The sequence below is a fragment of the Apteryx mantelli genome, chromosome 1 (genome assembly GCF_036417845.1).
Source record: "Apteryx mantelli isolate bAptMan1 chromosome 1, bAptMan1.hap1, whole genome shotgun sequence".
Classification (NCBI taxonomy): domain Eukaryota; kingdom Metazoa; phylum Chordata; class Aves; order Apterygiformes; family Apterygidae; genus Apteryx; species Apteryx mantelli.
In genome coordinates this window covers 101,380,048-101,402,386 of record NC_089978.1, presented here as the reverse complement: position 1 = coordinate 101,402,386, position 22,339 = coordinate 101,380,048, and the positions used below count along the sequence as shown (strand labels likewise).

At 40.3% G+C, this 22,339-nt stretch overlaps 1 protein-coding gene across 1 annotated transcript in view; it reads left to right on the top strand.

Annotated features, from left to right (window-relative positions):
* The window catches only part of LOC106494901 (SH3 domain-binding glutamic acid-rich protein), a 58,383-nt gene extending 42,400 nt beyond the window's left edge, over positions 1-15,983 (top strand). Inside the window, exons 5-9 of the mRNA XM_067298581.1 lie at positions 2,099-2,179; positions 8,718-8,819; positions 13,421-13,450; positions 14,449-14,568; positions 15,862-15,983. Of these exons, the coding sequence (XP_067154682.1) occupies positions 2,099-2,179; positions 8,718-8,819; positions 13,421-13,450; positions 14,449-14,526 (291 nt within the window). The 3' untranslated portion in view covers positions 14,527-14,568; positions 15,862-15,983. The remainder of the gene's footprint in view (positions 1-2,098; positions 2,180-8,717; positions 8,820-13,420; positions 13,451-14,448; positions 14,569-15,861) is intronic.
* The last annotated feature ends 6,356 nt before the right edge of the window (positions 15,984-22,339 follow it).

Genomic DNA, 22,339 nt, shown 5'->3' with positions numbered 1-22,339 from the left:
GGGAACTCTTTTCGATTAACCAGTGATTCAGTGAGTGGAGATTTGAACAAGTCATCATAAGGAAAGCAAGAGTGCAAATCTACAATGCATAACTATTCCATGGTCACTGTAAGCATGCTTTTACCCCAGGTAAATGATAAAATAGCTCACCTCAGTGTAAGTAGGGTAAATGACCTTTTATTTAGTGTGATATCACACATTTACTGTGGGATATCAGTGTGCACTGTCTGTTGCCAAGGAGTACCTGATATGCTGGAAGCTTACATCCAAGCTTATCCTTTGAAAAGAAGTTCATCTGCTCGTTCACACGTCTTGCTTGTGACCTCAGGTTTGGTTACCTGCATGGCTATGTGCCTCTGGAGATTTTTGGGACAACTTGCAGCCTGTTGCTTTTCCTCTAGAGAGGAACTAACAAGACATATACAATAGTAAGCCCAGTTCTTGACCCTTCATTGTTATGATCCTGTCCTTGTTTCCCAGCTATTGATATACTCTGCCACAGTTTGCTTAGTCTGTTATACGAGTAGGCAGTGCGCAGGAGGACACAAGAGTTCCTGGTGTTTGTGTGGCCTGTCAAAGGCCCGTGTCAAATTCCAGACCTTGCCTTTCGAATTGCAGAAAATCTTTGTGCTCTTGTTTGCTGTAGTCCTCCAAAGTTTATGGGTTAAACTTCAGACACTGGCTTTCTTAAATACTTAAGGCAGACTTGGTTTAGATAAAAAGGAAAACCACAGGGCAAAATGAAAGCAGCAAATGGATGGTTTCCAGAGTGGCTGAAGCACCAGGGGATGTTCTGCCTGTTCAGGCCAAAATGTGTTCTCGGGCTTCCCCCAGCCAGGGCAGCCCCCAGCTCCTGTAACTAGGTCTATGTCTGTGAAAACCAATCTGTTCCACAGATAAATCTGTTAAGCTATGTATGCCCCTTCCAAACTGGACTGAAAAGCCATTTATTCCAGCCTTGTTGATATTAAGGTGGCTTCTGAACCATCCACTGCAGCCTGTTCCTAGGATTACCATTCTCCAACCGTTTATTCTTTGGAAATGCTACAACAGCCCAATAAAACAATTCAAGTCCTAGCTCAGCTTTACAAACAAGTCTCAGGGATAATTCAGCACCTTACTATTTATAGGCTTCTATTTTTGGAGTTATTTGGGATGAGAGAAAAGATGATAAAGATGTCAAGGCAGTAGTCTAGGATTCAGCAGACCTGCATTCATTCCCTGTCCTACACAGAGCTGCTGTGTGATCCTGGGATGGTCACTTACCACCAGAATTTCAGCTGACTTCTTAAATGCATGTTGATTCTCACCGGAGTAAGATATGGGTCGTGAACTGCCCAGCAGCAAACTAGCGATAGCAGAGCTTCCCTGTTTGATAGGAAAGTTGAAAGGATGAGTACAGTAAAGACCATGCAAGCTCTAGGTACCAGGATAGGACACATTCATCCCATCTTTTCAGTTATTTTAGCACTGAAGAGAAAATGGGCATTTATGTTTTTTATAACATGTGATTTATAACTGCAGTTCACATATGGACAAGATGTTTTGCCTCATATATACATGTCAGAGGGAACGACACAGCCCTTGGTTAAGTTTGTCTGAAATGATATTGCATTTTCTAACTAGAGTGCCTTCCTATAAAATAAACAGTTTCCTCATTGCCATTTCACTTGTGCTATTACGCTGATTGTTGCCTTTCATTTGCCATAAAGCTGCCCAGGGTTTTCAGGGCCTAATTTGGGTTCTTACTCAAAACAAGATTTGTTATAACATTTAAGTGGAAATGTCTTAGCTTTGGTGTGTACCGCTGAGGCACATTAAAATGAGATGTTTAATTTTATATGATTCTAACATAGGTGTGATATAATTAAAGTGTAAATCTCTGGAGAGATTTGCCTATTTATTCATTTTGCCAACCAGCATGAAACTCCCTTTACCTGAATATTCTTTCTGGGGCTTGGATAATGCAAGCACTTGCACAAATGCATAGTCATTTTCATCAGTGTAAGAAAGCTTTGCCTGAACTAGTTTTTTCTTTGTGTGTTTTTTGTTTGATTTTTGTTACTGATTATCTGTTGTTTGTTTGTTCCTTTTTTAGGACTTTGAATCCTTTTTCTCTGCTAAAGAAGAAAATATTATTTATTCGTTCCTGGGTCTTGCTCCTCCTCCAGGCACAGAGGTATGCACTGCTATCCTTCCATGGGGGCCATTTATTTGATTTTAATAAAAGATGAAGGTAGGCACTGACTCAGCATGTCAAATAAGGGACAGTGCCAAGTACTACTTTAGATGCTATCGCAGCAAAGTGTTCGTAAGAAAACAAAACAGTGGCTGGTTTAGTACTAGGAAGTATTTCTCTCTTCCCTTCTTTCAGCACAGGCTTGTTGCCATGTGTTCAGCTGAGGATTTTTTATTGAACACAAAGCAGTATTTTTTCATGTGCAGCTTTCAATGTAATGAAATTTATAGGGTGTATTAATTACAGGAGACATTCACTTCTCCTTAGCTGCATCAAACCTTGAGCAAATAGGGTTTGTATTGCCTGCCAACAGAGGGATGCTGGACCTAGTCCAACCTGAGTATGCCCAGGCTGCTGTTCTGGGGTTCATACGCTCTGCCTTGAGGAGATAAGTTAAGGCCTTACCCAAGACTTCATGAAATCCCTTTGGCTAGTCTACCCATTCTTCTCCATCCACTGTATTTTGACAATGTTCTAACATATTTCTAGCAAAAGAAAGAGGTGTTTCTTTTTTGGCTTTCTCCTTTACTGAAAGCAATGTATTTTTTCTTTAACACAGTTGTTATTACTTAGAAATTTTATAACTCTTATCCTGAGATCATGTCAGATCATAATCAAATGTTTCCATCTTTAACATGGGTGATTCAACCAACAAAATTAATCAAGAGAGTGGTGAGTCAGACTGATAGCTGTATTGTGTGACATGGCTAAAGAACTGCTCTGGAGCATGAGATTTGCTTTCTAGTCTAATTCTGCCACCAACTGTGGAGCAGCGTAGAGTAAAACACCATTGTAAATGCCTCTGTTTTTCCTCTTCTGTAAAAGCAGAGAGAAAAATGAGCAAATGAGCCTTTGCTAAGTGCCCTGAGATCTACTGATGCAGAGATACCCAGGGGAGATCCGCTGTTGCTGTAAATGTTGTCTTTGACACCATGTCCCTGTGTGATAAGGAGCAAGTGATTTGAACTTTCTACTTTAGCTGTCCCATCTCCCACCAAGGGAAATTAAAATTGCTTGCCTGCTTCACAAGGGTCTTGTGAGGATTCATTTAATTAACATCCACAAAGCCATGAAAGTCTTAAAGGACCTACAAGTATTACATATTATAATCATTATAAAAGATATGTGGAGAATCAGTGAGATAACGAAAATTGCATTTTTCCACCTTTTCACTTCATATATTATCTGCTCCTTCATGCAAGGTTCTGTTAGGTAGTATGTCTGTGAAGCAAAGTAGCAATTTTTTAGAATTCAATCATTCCTACCTGACAGCAGAGGCTATTACAGTTTCTAACTTGTGACAACTTTGTAAATGTTGAAAATAATAAGTTCAGAACAATCTGCCAGGCAGATAACTTCTCGTGCTGTTGGTAGCAAACAAGAATGGTTTATGCTGATTAACTGCTGCATTGGCAGTGTTGGGGATTGTTTCAGTCCAGAAAATAGAATAAATAAGAGTGCTTTTAAAGAATATGTGTAAAGAATGGAAGTATATTTACATCCTGCCCGTTACAGAATCTGTTCCTGAATTTGAGAGAGAAATATTAAGTGTTTTAGCATTTTTTATTGCAGAGGTGTTTCTCGGCATCTTGACTGCATACCAGTCTGGCTGTGCTTTGTCATACAAGTGACCTTGCTGCGGTGCTTCTGTTTTCTTTTCATTAGGCTGTCAATTCAACCTTAGCATGAAGTACAAAGGGTGGTTCATGACATTGCCAGCAGCATGAATCTGCGAAAGTATGTCAGGTGTGGAAGAGATGCTGATGATGACAGATATGACAGAGTTTCCTACTAATCCCTTCTTAAATCTTTTTTTTTTTCCTGGAATATGGTGATAATTTACAAAAGAAGCAAACTCTAAAGTATGAAAACACAACAAGTCAGTAAGCTTTTGCCTTATAGGTGTTTTTACCTCACTGAGGCATTATAAAGATTAATATGAAGCTGGTGTGCTTTTTATACTGACCGCTCCTGCCTCAGAAGATTCTCTTCCCTTCTCCATCCATCTTTTGAATCTTATTGTGCCAGCAGTAGGTACACTCTTTAATGATCATGATGCTGTTTCTTTGCACAGCCTACTAGGATCCTGATCCAGCACTGTTTTTAGCCTATTTCCCAGAACAAGCAGAGGAACCTTTTGCCATTCCTTCAACAAATTCTAACTTTCTAACAAAATAGTTGTTGGAGAATTAAATTAACTGCCACATCAGTCTGCTAAGTGCACAATACATGTTTCATTTTTGCAGATTCTCATTTTTGTAGCCCTGACTTCTCTCTGGCATAGGTGGCTACAATTTGCCACCAGACCTCATTAAGAAAGGTACCTACACTGGACACCACTGCTAGGTATGTGGAGCTCTGATGGCTCCAGGAGCTGTCAGTCCTAATGTGCAAGTACAAGCTAAGCAGTAAATCTGATTTGTCCAAGCTAAGCAGTAAGTCTGATTTGTCCAGGACACATCAGAATTGCCACCAAGGTGCAGACTGACAGACACATGCAAAGAAGCTCTGAGTACACATGGATATAGAGGAGATCCTTACCAGATATGCAGCACACATGCAAATTAGTCTTTGTGCACAGTATCCTCTTACTTAAAAAAAAGCTTTAATTGTTTCAATAGGAACCAGCAAGTCAACGTCAAAGTTAACCAGGCTGGCTGGAAAACAGGCTGGAGGCAGCTCCCTAAGTAGGCACTTCTCCCGACAGTCAGCCTTACTGTGACCTATGCTAAGGTACGCACTGTAGTACAAATAATGAGTTACTGTGTTGACCACTGTTTTCCTGGTCCCAATCCAATAAAGTATTTAGATGCATGAGTGGCATGTGAAAAGTGCTGTAGCTCTTGGTGAAAAGGCTTAAGCTCCGAATGCTGAGTCCTTGCTTAGGTCACTGTGGGAATCAGGCAGAGTTCTTCACACTTTTCTTCCTATATACCAAATACATTATTATTATTTTTTTATTATTATTATTATCAGGGTGCTTTTTGGCCATAAAAATTAGTGACACTGTAAGAAATCAATGCAATATTTTTGGTGTTTCAGGAAGAGTCAATTAGCTCACCCCCTTCTCTCTCTCCTGGAGCCTCCCCATCACACTGGTTATCGTATTTCCCTCAGCATCATTTAGCAGCAATGAGCACCACAGTTTTATACCCCCAAGAGGACAAGCAGGCATAGTGTTTGTGTTAATAAGTTCTTTATTCTATTACTATGGAATACCTTCTCACTTGAAGGAATACCTGGTCTTAAATACTTCTATTTAATTCTAACTTCTAAATAAACAAAAAGTTTCATGTCAGACTGGGATTTAGAGGGCAACTATACTTTATGCCTGACCCAAAGATCACTCAAGTTAGTGATGGATTTCTGAATGATTTTGGTTAATCTTGGATTAGTGGCATGAACAACGATGTGCCAAGAGTATACAGGTACAGGACTGAGTTATAATCAATGTACTTCTTAAATCTAGGCTAATGAACATCAGTCTCAGATGCCACAATGTGGTTTAAAGCTGGGTACGTTTCTTCTTAGGGCCCCATCACTTTTATGCTCAGTCTGAGACTGTTCTCAGTATAGTATAATGCTGATATTCCAAATATCACAACTGTCCATATAATCAGTGAAAACTCTGTGTGTGTGTGTATGTGTCTGTGTGCTGGCTGATAACATGCTGCTTCTAGAGTTTAACTCTTTCAGCCATGAATTTTATTTGCCTTATCTTCTGAGTAAGTTTATGATTCATCTCAGACAGTTTTACATGATGGTAAATTTTAGTTAAAATGCCATCATCACTCTTTGTGTATTTTTAGCCAAAAATATTGAGAACTGGGATTTTAAATGTTAGGATATATATTGAAAATAAATATCCAACCAATCTAGTCTTCATGAACACTATTCATTTTAGGAACTGCTACAGAGAAAGCATCTGTAAGGAAATTATAATTTGCTTAAGCATACAATGTATAAACACAATGTTGCACAAGAGAGTTTCAATATATTTCTGTATTACTACATATTCTTATCTTCAAATTCTTTGCTAGCTCGTGGGGCAAAGGTAAAAGATAAGTTAAACCAAACAAATGTCTCTGTAGATCTAGTTTTAATAACAATGCTACCAGCATAAGAGTGCAGTGAGCCTGCAGTTTCATGTACACTTGAAACAACACAGGGTTGCCAGGTAAAGAAATAGACCCACCTTCCTCCTGATCCCTCCCCTTACTCGCAGCTGCTCTTTCCCCTCCTCAAGCATCCTCCAAGTGCTAGCAAAAACGTTTGTGCAGCTGTGGAGTGTGCAAGCTGCCAGAGATAGAACTGTTTTTCTTTTTAAAGCTTTAATCTAGATCAGTCCCCTGCTACAGTTCACCATGCAACCCTGCAGAAGCTTTTGCTGATAGCAGGGGAAGGGGCAGTGCAGCACTGTGAAGGACTCCTGGGAGGGCCTGACTCGCTTCTCTGACACTTTTTGCTAATAGTGTTCTTTATTATTTTTTGTTATCCCCTGGGGAGGGGAAGGGGAGTTTATGAGCCTTATGAGCCTGTTAAAATCTCTTTTAACAAGATTCTTACATAAAAAGCATGTTTTCCTTGATTCAGGAGAAAACTGCCAAAGAGGCACCAAACCTTACAAAACAAAACCATGGAAGTATTTTGTCTATCTTTGCCCTACCATGATACCTGCTTCCAAACATTCCTGTCCTTGTTTCTACCATTTTTTCCCCAGTCTAGCAGAACATCTCCGTAGGAGAACGTCTTGTATTGCATGGCAAACTGTGGGGCAAAGATCACAGAGCCAGCACTGACCAAGTCTGCTTGAGGGCTATAAGCCAGATAGCTATGCCGGTGTGATGCTTCTGCAGGATAAGTATACCAGCTGAGGAATCATACATGATGTAGGACACACATGATGTAGGAGGGGGACTTGTGAAGCTTAAAGAACAGAGGATCTTGACTGAGGGCTTTTGTATGACTGCAGAGGCAGAGATGAAATTATGGAAAAGCAGAACAACCCAAACCTTCCAGGTGGATGAATTGTAAGGACTCAGTCTCAGGGATGAGAAAGGAGCTCCTCTTGTGTTCAGGGACATGCCACTCTGCCCATAGGATGTAGGGCTTGGGAGGGCACAGACACTGGAGCCCAATTCTGTGATGCTGGAGGCAACCACGCCGGGTAGTGCCTTTCAGAGATGGTTGGGCTCCCCTTTAATGAATTAGGTCTTTTACCTCCAGTTCTTCTACAAGAAAGCTCTTCTAAAATTGCACACTGCTGATGTTTAGAATCTTCTTTCTGATTTTCAGCTTATTTTTATTTACAGCTGATTTGTACCCATTTTATATCTACTTCAATCTCTTCCTTATCCTGTGCCTCCCTGATGTTTACTCTGATCTATTTTTAGAGAGACATCATATCCCCTCACAGCCTTACATTCACCTGATTTAACTAGTGAAGCTTTTTTTGTCACTCTTTCATAAGACAGACTCTCTACTCCCTCAGATATTCCTGTAACACCCCTCTGCACCTGTTCCCATCTGAATTTCTCTTTCTTGAGCCTGGGTGACAAGAATGGTACAGAATGATCCTGAGAAGGTTTTGCCTTTGCTCATACACTGACATTAATGTTTGCTTTTAGCTCCATCAGATATACCTCACCTGATACATCTGAGGATCACATTTATTAGCTTTTTCACTGTTGCATCACACTGATGGCTCAGCTATTCTGTGATTAATTAAAATTCAACCATCTTTTTCTTCTTTGATCATCTCCAACTAAAGAGGTCCCAAATTACAGCAGAAATATCTGTTTCTAATATCTGTCCCAGAACTACCTGTCCCTAATAACGTGACTTTAAACGTCATGCTATTGCATTTCATCCCGTTCCTATTATTCCACTCAAGGCCATTTAGGTCTCCTTTTATCTGACACAGTGTGTGGTCCAGTGTGACCTTTCACAGCTACCTAACTGAAAGTACAAGATGACTTAAAATGAAGAGCTTCTAGGAGTTGCTTGTTCATGTTGCTGGGAGAAATAGATCTGCTGGATTGGTATGTGAACTGAGGAATAGTTACATGATAATTTTAAACAAGAAAGTTAAGAGTCTGTATATGAAATCCTTTATTACATCTGTTTCCCTGTAGCTTCCTGATGAAGTTTAATTGGAATGCATGCTGGTGAAAAAGACTTTTTTCCCTGAAGCCCGAATGTGCCATCAGGGTGAGCATCAGTTTCTATTAAACTTTCCACAGAAAAGTTAGGGAATCTACTCTGCTCCGAAAAGAAAATAAGGGGCTTGAATTCATGCTTTACATATACCAACCAGTGGTCCTTTGACAGGAAAATGTCCAAAAGGGAATATTTTCATTTAAGTGCTGAAGCAAAATTAGAAAAACACCTCCCAAAATCATGCAATCAAAAGACTGTATAGAAAGAAATTGTTGATCACGTGTCCTGAGGCTAACAATGACTTTTTCTTTGCTGCCAGGAGACTGAAAAGTCTGATGCCACTGAAGTAAATGAGGCACATGCAGAAGCCAAAGCAGATGAAGAGGCTCAGTCTGCTCAGTCACCATCAGAAGATCAACAGGTAATTTTCCCTTTTCCATCTGTGACATGAGGGTTTTACCTGTGGTAAGCTAATGAAACATAAACCCACAAGTCCTCCTTGTGTACCGCAGGGTGGGAAGACTGAATACAGAGTGGCCTCATCTGTCTTTTGGATGCATTTATTTGATATCATGGTGATGTGAAACCCAGATAAAACTCCAGGAAACTTTGTTCTGGACCTTGAATCACAACGGTTGTCTTTATTTAACAGTTTTCTTTTCTGCTTTTTACTGAATGCTTTTTTTTAATGCTCACTTGGAGCTGCACTCTAGTTATGGAGAAGAATTGAGAACTAGACATCTGAGTCCTATCTGTATGGAAAAATTGCTGCTATCAATGACCAGCATGTGTAGTGCTCATAAATCTATTTGTTAAGCACACATCATGTACTGGCATTGACTGCTATCACAGCAAGCCAGACCTGACAGTGTCTTCTCCAGGCCATGAAGGAACCTCTGGCCAGTGCAGAAATGAAGACCACTGTTACCCTTTCTGCCCACATGGGCAGATCTCAGACTGCAGTGTGAAAGGTTCTTGGAAGAAAACATCTGAGTTGCTTCATCAACTCCCTGGTGTAATATCTACAAAATATACCATTCACATTCTCCTGCACTGAGCTAACATCAGTAAAGTACTTGTGGTATATGGAAGCGTAGCTGGAGCCTGCAAAAAGGGCCAATGCTGTTGTGTACAGGTTTCTTCTGCAGTGAGGTATTTATATTACTAGCCAGGTTCTAGCCCCATTAGAGACTGAGTAGAAATGGACCCTATATCTGGAGACAGGGATCTGGCTGCTTTATGTCTCCTGATGCTCTGCCAGTTTGGCATTTAAGAATGGGCTTGTTTTGATGTTGCAGTATCAAGTGACTCTCCTCCCAAAGAGGCAGGCCTGCTACTGAATCAAGCACTTACTTACACTTGTTCTTTTCTGCTGTGGTTTGGAGCTCAGACTCTCTCTGTGAAATATTTGTCACAAATGCAGCATCTGTTTCGCTAATGACCACAACAAACATGTTTTGTTTTGTTTTGCTTTTTTCATCTGGCTACAAAGTTCTTCCAGAAGAAGCACCTCCCTCTGTAAGCCTTTTCCGATTCCCATTTTAACAATTAGCGAAGCATTAGGCTGGAAATGCATTCTTTCATATAGCTTCATGCAAGTCTCAGGCATCAGGGAAAGTACCATTTAAAATTTCAAAGTTGATCCTGTGTGGCAATGAGGAGAGACACTGCCCTTGGCCGTCAGTGGGAACTGAAATTTATCCTTAAATAGTTTCCAAGCCCTTTCAATGTGTCTATAAATTTCACCAGCTCATGAATGCCATCAAGTGCCTTTTTGCTCAAAACTTAAGAGAAGCTCTGGATAAAACTGCACTGCATTCTCTGGCTGGATTAGGTTACATGCCATTCTGGCTGGCAGTCTATTCTAATGTTTTTCAAATGAGAACAGAGTGCTGGAACATGTCTGCAAATGTGTCAAGCAGCTGTGTATGAGAGGCTTTGTAATGACATAATGCAATACCATTCCTATACAACAAGCACCTTGATCCATTTCACAGAGAGTAGGTTGGATCTGTAAGTGGAAAATATATTGTCTTTTAGTTTTATGGCAGAGGAAGGGAAGCCAGGCAAGACAGTGTGCTTGAACAAAACTTTGTATGGTTATTAAGGCATAAAACTTGATTAGTCTTATGAATCCTCCCCTTTCACCTGCACAGTTTCGGCAGTGTTGAAATGTAGTCTTACAAGTGTTCTTGTTTAAGGGGGAGAAAAAGTCTTCCTGAAATCATCTAGCTCTGATACCCACCTTCTTTATGCCACAAGATGTATAATAGCTCCTAGAGGGAGGAAAAAATACTGTTTCTGTTTCTGTCCCACTCAGAGAGGGTACTCACGACTGCAGGCAGTGAGGTACCAGCAAGGTTGCTCCTGGGGACTTGCAAAAAACATTTTTCTTCCTGTTCTACCACCCACTTCCCATGTCACAGAGGACAAATCACTTCAGTGATGTGGCATCTGTCTGCCTTGCCACAGTTAATGCCAATTGTCACTTCTCTTGGGATGACATGAATCATTCTTTAGAAATTCTGGTATCTTCATTCACTACAGAGAGCATGCAGAGGACTAATTTAGATGAGATGAATTACTTTGAGACAGCTAAAGTGAGATGAATTCTGCCTTTTGTGTCTGTATCTCATTTTTCCCCCTATAAAAGAAAGCTAGAATAACTTTTCCTTACCTGGCCAAGATTTTATGAATTTATACATTTAAAGGTTGTGAGGTTGCCATTGAAGTACCTTCTTTGGATGTTAGGCTCTAAAGGATACATGTAGCATCAACATAAGATTTTCAGTATTTCCCTCTCTTTAATTCTGCAGCCCAGCAGAATTATCTTGTTTGGCTGCTTGACCACCTTGAATAGTTGTTTTCAGGGTGTTATTCCTCACTCGTGTCTTTTTTTCTTCTAGCTTATTAAGAGCTGGTCTGTGCCTATTGTGTTCTGAAAGGGTGGCCTTTTTATCATTGGCCCTCTGTGGTTTGCAGCAAAACTGTTGCATCTTTTGAACTCTAGTCAGGTCCTATTTGGATTGTCAACTCTTTTGACAAACTCTCAAATCAGAATGCCGTAATTTACACATCACAGTTTTACATTCTGCTCCTGAATTAATATACTAAGGTGAATCAAGCATTGGCAATTTGGCCTTACTTAGCACTTGGTTTCAAACAAACTTGAAACTGACTCTCCGATGTAGGGTGTAATCCAGCCTGCTTTTTCTCCACTGACTCTGCAAGAAAAATGCACGCCCTGTGGAGCAATTCTAGAAGAATCTTGGCAAGGTAAAGATATCTCAGTGTTTGCCAATGAGCATATGACAGATGAGAAAATAAACTGTGACAGTCTCAATTGTGGAGCTGCATGGAGGGGCCCCAATTTCAGGAGGCTCCTCCCATGTCTCAGGAGCAGGAATGGCAGCCAATGGCCAATGTAGGTATGTGCAGAGGCTGCAGCCCTTCTCTGCTGCTTCCTCCTGCACTTGCTTGGAGATGCAGAAGTCCAGAAGCTCCAGGCTTTTGTCTCAAGCTGGTATGACCCTGAGGAAGCCAGCAAGAGACCCCAACCCTCTGAAAAACAAATCTTTTAAGCCAGCAGCTGTCTCCTGGAAGCATCAGGGATAAGCGCACGGTGTGACGGGTTGTTCTTCACGCCCTTCCCATTAGATCTGTCAACAGCATTTCAGGCTGCCCTGGACTCAGCAGCTCTAGCCCCTCATTCACACGTACATGCAGGAAAGCCCAGAGCAAGTGTTCAAATAGAAAGTCACAGATGCTGCAGTAACAGGAATAGTTTTCAGCCTGTGTCAGCAGGGACAGCTGCACTAAAATTTCTTCATGAATTTTTTACTTACCTTAAACCTTCCTCCCCTAATCGCTTCATCAGGCTCATCCTTCACTTCCTCCTAATTCTTTTTCAACTCTAATCCCCATCTTCTGGAGGAGAAGATTGGGGGGCCATTTTGCTTGGATATAGTGTCCCTTTCTCTTGCTTTGTCTGTCCTTTCATTTCTGAGGTTTTTGAGGAAGAGACTGTGACCTTCTACAAAGCTGGCACAGCAGGGGCTCTGATTCTGCTGGTCGCTGGATGTGACGGCAATATATTTGCTTTCTTCATACTATCCATTTTTAACTTTAGATTTTAGCTTGGGTGTAGAAACTTATTTAAGTGGTGTCCCAGTTAAATTAGTTTCCAGTACAGATTAAGCTCACTTTGAGAACAGGGCCAAATTATTTTAGAACTGTCTTCAAAAATCATATTGTAATGCAAGTCTATATCCTAGCTCAGCAATTCTCCAGGCCATATATCAACTCTGGCACTGCAGCTCACTTCCCTATCCCACCTCATTCTATGCAAATTCCTAATAGCCTTCTGTGTGGTACCATTCCTTCTGCCCTTTCTCTTTGAGTTCCTGTGTAAGATTAGCTCTTCCCTCCAATAAGCAGTTTGGTATTTGACATTGAATTCTATTGCACTGTACATTTATATTTTCTCTCTTTTATCCCACTTTATCACTTTTGCTCAATCTATAGTCTAAAGTCAGTTTGCCTTATTTCTTATTCCCTAGTAGTGTTGAGCCAAGGCATCTGTTCCAGCCTATAAATCATCAACAGAATAGCAAGCCAGGTTCTGAGTAGTGACTTACAACACAGTTAGGACTCTGTATAATACTGACTTAACTTTGATTTTGAGGGCCACATAATTAGGAAAAAAAAAAAAAAACTGAAAAGCCAATCAGAACCCAAGCCCTAATACTTTGCTTGTAAATGAAGCAGATTTGATTGGAAGTAATTGAGGAAAAGGGGATTGTACTCCATGACTTTATAGCCCTTTTGCAAAGTAGAAGCTTGGCTTAAATGTGCTTTGTGAGTTATTCTGGAGGACAGTAGCCCAAAGTAAATCCACTGAAATCCACATAATTTTCCTAAATTCAGCATTTTAATCTCTGCTGTGTTTTACCTATATGACCTCTGATATTATTTCTTTGATCTGTCTTTTAACCATTTTCTTTTATATGTTCTTTCATGTAGGAAAACAAGGAAGAACATGCAGCAGCAGGGGTATAGTATACTGTCTGGACATTTTGCTTTCAGCTTTTGTTTGTGTGCATGTAGTTCCTCTTCAGTCTCATCTCTTCACTCAAAAGTTAGCAAATTCTTATTCATGATGCTGAATATACTAGTACTATATTCTGCTACGATAATTATTGGTCATATCACAGTTCTATTGTTTTGGAACAAAGATAGGCCTTTAATTATTTAAAACTGTAAATGGAAGAGCAATTGTCTTTCACAGATTCTTTAATAAAATTTGCCAAGAGCTCCCAAGACACGTATACCTTTGAAAATCACTAACTGACACCATGCTGATTACATTTTCAGTGTTCTGAATGTGTAAGAGCCATTTTAACAAATTAGGTAATTAGGTGAAGGATATATTTTCCCTGCCAAGATTTGTAAGATCCAGGTGCAAATTCTTATATACTTTTCTCCTTTGCCGGGGCTTGCAAATTTATGCCTTGAATATTTCTCCAGTGTTTTCATTAAAATTATTTGGTTGGCTGAAGGCAGGGGCTTTAAGCTTTAAACTGTGCCATTTCTCCTTTATGACAAATAAGAACTTTTGAAACAGAAACATAGCCTTATCTTCTGACTCTCAATGATCTGTCAAGAGTCTAGTTCCTGTGGCATGAATCTTGACTTGCTTACTGCTCAAAGAAAGCATCTAATTCCAAATATTGAGTTCTGTGTCATATTTACACATATTTTTATATTCTCATTTTGATCTTGAACATCTGTTTACCGCTTAACCATCTACCTTCTTCTAAATTATCTAAGAAAGGTATCTTTATATTCCAACACCAGCCTGCTAACTCCATGAGGCTAGAGCCTTGTCATGTTAAGAATAAAAACTGTATACATTACTCCTCTGTTCTACTTTTGTTTTATGCTCTAATAAAATTGACATTTGCTAGAAACATAACAGTTGCAAAAGAAGAGGACTGTTCAGTTTTTCCTCAGTTCTTACATGACCTACTGAAATATTTTCTGTAAAAAAGGAGGAAGAAGAAGAAAAGCAGGAAGAGGGAGAAGAAAAGGAAGAGATGGAGGAGACAGAGGAGCAAGAAGAGTCTTAGTACACTTTCTTATGACACATTCTTTCTTGAAAAGGTTTTCAGGTAACTATTAAGGTATCCAGCACAGTTTCTAAATGTTCTTAAAGAAACATCAACTTGAAAATTTTGTACATATTGTTGTTTTATGCAGTAACTGTGAGGACAAGCATGGAAAGAACTTACCAAATCCCAAAAAAGGAAGTTTTATGTATTTGACACATAGTGGTTAGTCATAACTATTCCCCTTAAAGAGTCTGTTAGTTTTCCCCATTTCCCTAGAATGAATGAAGAAAAGTTTCCTACACCATTGTGTCTGTGATCCCTAATATCCACCACTGCAGACTCCTTGATCAATTCCTCGCAGCTCTTACAACCTTCATCTCCCTGCCAGACTTCTGACCTTTGCTTCAGGCCTGTTCCTTAACATCCCCAGCTCCCTGTTATGTCCCCTAAGTATGGCCACAGCAGCATGCAGTATATGTGTACTGCTTGAATGGTCAGTAAATATGCGCTAATTGCCCACCTGACGGGCCAAAAAAAGCCATTAGTTGTGAGACTCATGTTGCAGCTTCACCTTCATTTGGGGTAAGAATTCACCTCTTCACCCTCTTACTCAGCTACTAATTTCTCTGAAATTTTTAGGAGCTTCATGTCTGAAATGAAGTCCTCTCTCAAATTTGGTTGAAATTGGCCAACATTCAAAAAAAAAATAAAAAAAAAATTACGGGGGAAGGGAGAGGAGACCAAGAAGCAGCATGACACACTATGATTTATTACTCTGATTGCCTTAGAAACTAGGCCTAAAGTGACTGTAAAACCACAGAACAGGAAACATCTGGGGGGCAGAATTTGTGCCTGTCCAGATGTATGAGCATCCAGCATTACTAAAGTTTTGTCAGCATGTGTTTTTAAATTTAGTTTTCAGGTTTTCTTCTCCCAGCTACTGTCTCTTCTCCTCCGCATGGAAATAGAGATCAAACAATCACTTAATATGAAAAAATTGTTTACCTGCAAGAAACCTGGAATTTCCAGCAGATTATCCCTTGGGTGGTATGACTCTCTCCCAGTTGCAGACACATGGTGTGATATATTCTTCCTAGAACTAGACAAATTCCCAGCTAATTCTACCTCTGGGGTAAATGGCCATAGGTTTCAGCAACCATACAGATGCTAATGTGAATACCCAGTGCCTCAGTAGGATAGAAAAGCTGTCGTTTCTTCCATGCTGCCTCTCCCAAATCAGGGTTCCTCTGTTGTTGTTGGGAGTTAATTCAGCATAAAGCTGTCTGATGTTCAGACATGCAAAGTCATGCAAGGAGTGCTAAATTCTGATTTATTTTCTCTTTTTCTTTTCAGGAAGCACAAGCTGGAGCAGTACCACCAGAGAAAATAAAATCACCCTCTCAAATAAACTGTCATTTTCTTTCATGCCTGCACACGTATGAGGATTTAAATATAGCAGAACAAAGACACCACTCAGTCCTACCTTTGGCCTTTATATATATATTTGGTATTACAATTGCTTGTTAAACTGGGTCCTCTTCTATCTGACGATATTTCAGTTGATTGTTATATGTTGGAATAGTATTGTCCATGTCAAATTTTAGATTGTAAGCTCCTCAGGGCAGGAACCATGTCTTTCTCCATGTTTGTATACTGCCAAGCGTGTTGCTGCCACTCAGCATATAACTACACTTCAGTGAAGTTGTATGCAGAGAAAAAGAAATTCAGCACTGAAAACTGCAAAGATGCTTCCTGTATACAAGCTTTGTGAGTTAATTCTCCCTCAGCTGGCTTTTGAAAATGATTGAGATTTCCACTGTACAGCAGTTTAAATAAATGCATTTTGTGTCACATCTGTTCTTGGTTTGCAAAAGCATTCATTTAACCCCAGCAAGTTATGCTAACATCTGTAAAGTTAAGTTTTCTCCATCATTACAGTTGTAGGTTATACAAAGTCCTTCAGCCTGTCTTGCATTCCTGCTGAAGTTTTTGCTGTTTTCTGTGCATTTGCTTACGTCCTACAAGACGTACAAGATACATGAGCACACTCTTTTCTCATCAGTGAGGCACAATCAGATCAGGCATGATCAGAAGCTCACACAAAATGAGAAGAGAAAATAAAGCCTTTTCTCCCCTTTTACGCTATAGGTCCAGGGTTAACACATTCATTTCAAACATGGAAAGCATAGTTGCTTATCCCATATCTGCCTCCTGCATCGACCATCTCCAGTCTGTCTACAGAAGACCCTGCACTGCCAAGATACACAATGTTTGCTGAAGGAAAGAGATATCACAGTCCCTTCAACTGCAGCTATTTCAGTATTCATGGATACATTTGTATTCACAGGGCCAGGGAGATGGGGAAAATTAATCCATGTTCATGCGCTAGCTGTTGGCTAGAAGTTCACCAAGGAGGATGGAGCTTGGATTTCAGTATCTTGGCCAATTGCTTGTTAAGAGATATATAATTGCTTATAGGGGAAGGGAGAGGATGAGAAATGCTCATTGCCAGAATAGCTTGTAGCTTCATAGATGAAACAATCTCCAAAGGAACAGCAAGTTATATTTAACCCTGCTCAAAAAGAGACTGGATTCTCAAGTTTAGATTTCCTATACTATGAGTTTGGACAATAACGGCAAATTAAATGGAAGAAAAATTTGTGGAAGTTTACTGAACACGTGGGTACATTTTTTGTTCAGGATACATCTTAAGTTGCAGATTGTTGGGAAGGGATGGATGAGGAATCAGTGCTGTCTACCCTGTTGCTATACTTGCAGATGATGCTGAGCTCAGAACTGGTAGCTGCAGCTGAGGAAAGGGACTTTGGAGTCATCACTGACAGCTCTCTGAAATCATCAGCTCAATGTGCAGCAGCAGCCAAAAATCAGCAAAGTGTTGGGAACCATCACAAAGATAGTGTGATTTTGCTGGTTTATGAAGCCCTGCTGAGGCCACATCTTGAGCACTGTGTGCAGTCTGGTCTCTGCATCTCAAGGAAAGTGTAGTGGTATAAGAAATGGTACAAAGAAAACAGCTAACTAGTTCCAGTGGATGAAACAACTGCCTTATGAGGAAACTAAAAAGGCTGGCACTCTTCAGTTTGGAGAGGAAGCCAAAGAATTTACAAAAATCATGAAGGCAGTGGAGAAGAGGAATGAGAACTGTCAAAAAATCCTGCAATACTAAAATGAGGACACACGATCAAATTAGTAGGTCAGTTTAAAAGAGGTGAAAGAATACTTTTTTTACACTGTGGGTAGTGAAGTTCTGGAATTTGTCGCCACAGGAGGTCGTGGAGACTGACAATGTCAGCAGGCTCAGAAAGGTATTAGACAATTTTAGGAGCAAGAGGCTCATAAACTGATATGAAAGCCTGGGATGTGGCCACTAACATTCCTAATCCAATGATTGTGGATGTTGGGGATTATGAGCAGAAGAAATTGAATATAGTGGACAGACCCATGTGTTGTCCATGAATAGCATTGCCTATTGCCATTTTCAAAGACACAGTAATGGACTAGGTGAGCCATTGGTCTGACCCATTTCTTATGTTTCTGTAGGTGATATTCCTCCCTGGGCAAATGTTCCTTATCTCACTGGCAGCCAAACTGGGGTGGCAGTCACAGCCACAATAATCCTGAGTGAAAGGCTGGACTTTCAGGGACAAGAAAGATAACAGGAAAGCCAAACTGTTAATCACTTTGGAAATGCAATAAATCCAACACACTGAGCATGTGTTGCGTGTTAGTCTGCATGTTCATAGTAGCCCTGATATGCTCTTGAGCTGTCTGGGCTTAGTAGCGCCAAGGTACCGTAGGCTCTGCTTTTCCCCTTGCTGATGTACAGACCAAAGAGCCTGAGCATACTTGGTTAATCAGGCAGGCCCAAAGGCGTTAGACTTGAAACAGAAGCACCGCGCCTTGCATATTCTGGTATTACTTGTTAAGGGAGAAATATGGCAACCATGTTCTCGAGAGGGCATAATCTGGAAAGCTCGCAAGGGAATGTTAGGAATGCTAAATCTCAAATACCAAAGTGACGTACTGAACCGGTCTTTCACTGGTGACGTAAGATAGTCTAAGTGTGGAGAGAAATATATGCAAATGGGATAGCTGATGTTATGAATGTCACACTTGTGAAATAGATCTTTTGGCACATTCCTTGGGGGAATACTTTTCTGCATTTGCTGATCATCTTTTCTGCCCGATGAAAGGAGGCTGTGAGTATGCAGAGGATAAACTGAAAGCTAACTGCTGCTCTGTAAGAATGCCCTGTGATTATAGCCATAACGAATGCTAATTCTGCTTACATAAGCTTAACACTTTCTGTAGTGATTTAGCGCAACTAGTAAAAGAATGAAATCTCTTCTGACTACAGCTGAAATGAAAATCAGTAGCACAAATACCTGAGCTACTGACTTAAGTGCTTTTTAAAAGCATACTGTCTCTATTGTTTTATCATTTGTTTTCTACTGGGTGAAAACTACATTCAGTAAACAGGGAATGTCTGGTAAACTGCATTTCATGTGTTTCAGGAAACTAGATGCAAAATTGTTCTGGTGCACCACAGTTAAATACAAAACAGCATTTTACCTCTTCTGACACTTAAATATGTAAAATATTTTCCTCGGATGCTTGATGCTGGAAACTTCTAGTATAATGAAATAAGCTAAGAGAAGGAAGGTTTCAAGCTACGCTTCCTACAGACCCATACATGACATAGGATGGTGGCTGTTTACACCTTAAGACAATTGATTATGAAATGTAACAGACTACTTAGATTTAAAAGAAGTGACTGCAAGTACCATCACGAAGTAACTAAGTAGCTAGGTCAATGGGTTGTTTTCTAGGAAAATAAGTATTAAGAGCACAGCTTTTAGTTAACAAAAGTACAAGGCAGGCATGGAAATTGTCAGACCACAGGTGAGCATAGCTGGCTCTGGGATAAGGTCCAGACAATATGTAAAGGTTCACAGTGGTTCTGGCACAGGAGGATATGCCCAATGCAAATTTGGGGGTTAGAGCAGTTGTTTTTTTAAACTGTACAAAAGAAAAGGTGAATGTTGAACAACAGCAAAGCAGTTGGTCACAACATGAAGAACAAGAGAAATCAGAAAAAGGAAAAAACTCCTGCCACATTCCCTGCTGGTGTCTCTAATACTCTGTGTGGCTGGAATATGGATACAAGACTGCCTCGCTTGTGATGGAAAAGGTTTCAGTCCGTTGCTAGCCATAAAGGGATTTGAATAACAGGTCCAGAAGGCAGTCTGTGCCATGCTGTCGCTTGCAGGAGAGCACTTTTGAGCCAACTTAAGAGGTTTTCTTCTAAGAAAACTCAAAGAAGAATTAATTCACTGGAAAGGAGAGAAATTATAAGGTAGTTTTGACAATACAGCACTAGCCCTCAGTCTGCATTTCTGGTCACCTTTCCAGCCACCACATCTTTCCACCTGCCTTCCAAATAATAAGACTTGCTAACAGTCTTCTGTTTACTGTGAGACTATCAGTGTTAAAGGAGCTAAGACTATTTATCTGCGCGCTTTGAAAACTTCAGAAGACTGGAACTACATTGACAAATGGTTTGGGAAGCTGAAAACTCAAGATAATGATTTCTTAAGAAGACAAATAGAAAGTTTAGGGATTGATGTCAAATATCTCAAAGAATGCTTGCTGTTCCTCCAGTTACAAAGTCATTGCCATGCATATGGTGAATAGAGGAAACAGCAACTCTCAGATGAGACTCTCATTCCTAATGAATTACTATCTTGATTTTGCTCTTGAGGAAATAAGGTGTGGAAGTTGAATGGCATGCTTAAAACCACAGGTCAAGGATATTAGAATACAAATTAGATGTCAGACTCCTGAAGTGTATTCCCCTGCTTCAGAGCATGTCACCGATGGTTTTGCATGTGGATCAGACTTTCTGTCACTAAAAGTGGGAGAGACCTCGAGAGTCCTTATCTCAGAGGAACTAGGAATGAATTTCTGAGACTACCTGGAACTGCTTTACAGTAATCACAGCTTCTTTGAGGAACAATATCTTTCCCTTTCAGGGTATACGTTTTGCAAGGAATAAAGTTGTCTTTACAATAAACAGGTTTAAGAGAAGCTGGGTTCTGATGCCAGCTTGGCCAAAACCATTTTTGACTGTAGACTATTCAGTTAACTCCTTTGCACCTTACTTTCCCCGTGAAAGTGATAAAATACTCATGATACAAAATTTATGGGAATAAAATCAAAGTATCAACAGAATGTCCTCTGCTTACCCTTGGCTAATTGTGTAATTCTTTGGTCAAAAGATGAAAGTAAAACTGCATCCTCTTTCTTTGATAAAGTTATGTGCTTCTGAGCAATTGATTCCACATAGGCAAAAATGTTAATTTCTACATTTTTCTGGATTATTGTTACCTGTTAGCTATCATAACTGCCTTCTCCTTTACATCATGTCTCTACTGCTTTCCAAATATTTCTTCACCTAACTCTACTGCTATGCAGCCTACAGAATAAATGGCTGAGAAAATGGACACTTTCCCCCTGTGTTGTTCACAGGTCTAGATCAGAATCAGGGTTGAAAAAAGTCTGTTTGGGGATACCAACTGGGTCAGCATCCCCTTCCTCTCAGAACTTAAGCATGTATCTACACACATGTATGTCACAAGGTCTCCTCTAAAGCACATGCATGTTTATATTCATTCGATCAAAGACAGGTTCATAGAGCTTACACATTTACTAAGCAATATATTTTGAAGATGAAGAGAACTTTTCTGGGGTTCCTAGATAAAGAAAGTTTATTGAAAAAGTTAATGTGTTTCTGAAATTGCAGAAGCTAATTCTTTGTTATGTAACTAACTGAGAGAAAAGGATGTCACATAAAATGCCCCCACTGCACCCCACTAGCTAGCTGTGATTTTGGTGATAGGTGTGAAAATCCTAAAAAGGGCATTATCATCTCTAATTTTTCAGAAATGTAATCCTTAAGAAAAATGTGAGTCAAGAAAATGAAGCCTAGAGGCAGAAAACAATGCCAGAATCTAGAAGAACTTTTTCTTAACTGCTTAGCACCCAAATGGTGTTGGCAGATCAAAGACAAAACAGAAACCTTGTCTGGGATGGTTTGTTGTCTCCCTGGGCCCATCAATGATCCATCTAACACTCACATACACTTTCCTATAGAAACCCACGGCTGCGTGTTTATGCGTTCCTCCTGCTTTCACCTCATCCAGCTTGGCATCTGTCTCCTGGGGATGAGCAGATTCCTGTGCACCTGCTGAGTCAGCTGTATTCCCCTCTGACACAGCAGGGTGGGATTCCTGGTCAGGTCAGACTTCCTTGGTCCCAGTCAGACATCTGAATGATATCACGAGCTGCAGAGGAGTCGGAAAGAAAGTTTCTCTGAGCACAGATACTAGAAATTGGAAGCTGGTGAAGCCCATTTCTTTTAGATTTAAAATAAAAATTATCTTGTTGCTACTATAAACAGCTATAATGCAACTCTAGGCTAATATTACCGCATGCTGTAATCACATGCCAGGCAACCCCCCAATAACCAAAATATGCACAGTCCTGATATAACCAAAATCTGACAAAGGACTGTATGCACAAAGAGCTGCAAAACCCCACGAGGAAAAAACACCCTGAAGGATATGATAAAGTGATAATGGGCTGGTAAGTCCAGATAGTGCTGCTGCGACTCTGTGAATGGACGGAACTGATCCGACTGACCCGGGAATTTGGAATTCCCCGAGCCCATCGGCTGGTCTGAGTCACTCGCCCACAGACACCATGGTCTTGTTCCAGAAAGCTTTCCAAGTGTCCGTGGTTCTGTAAGTAC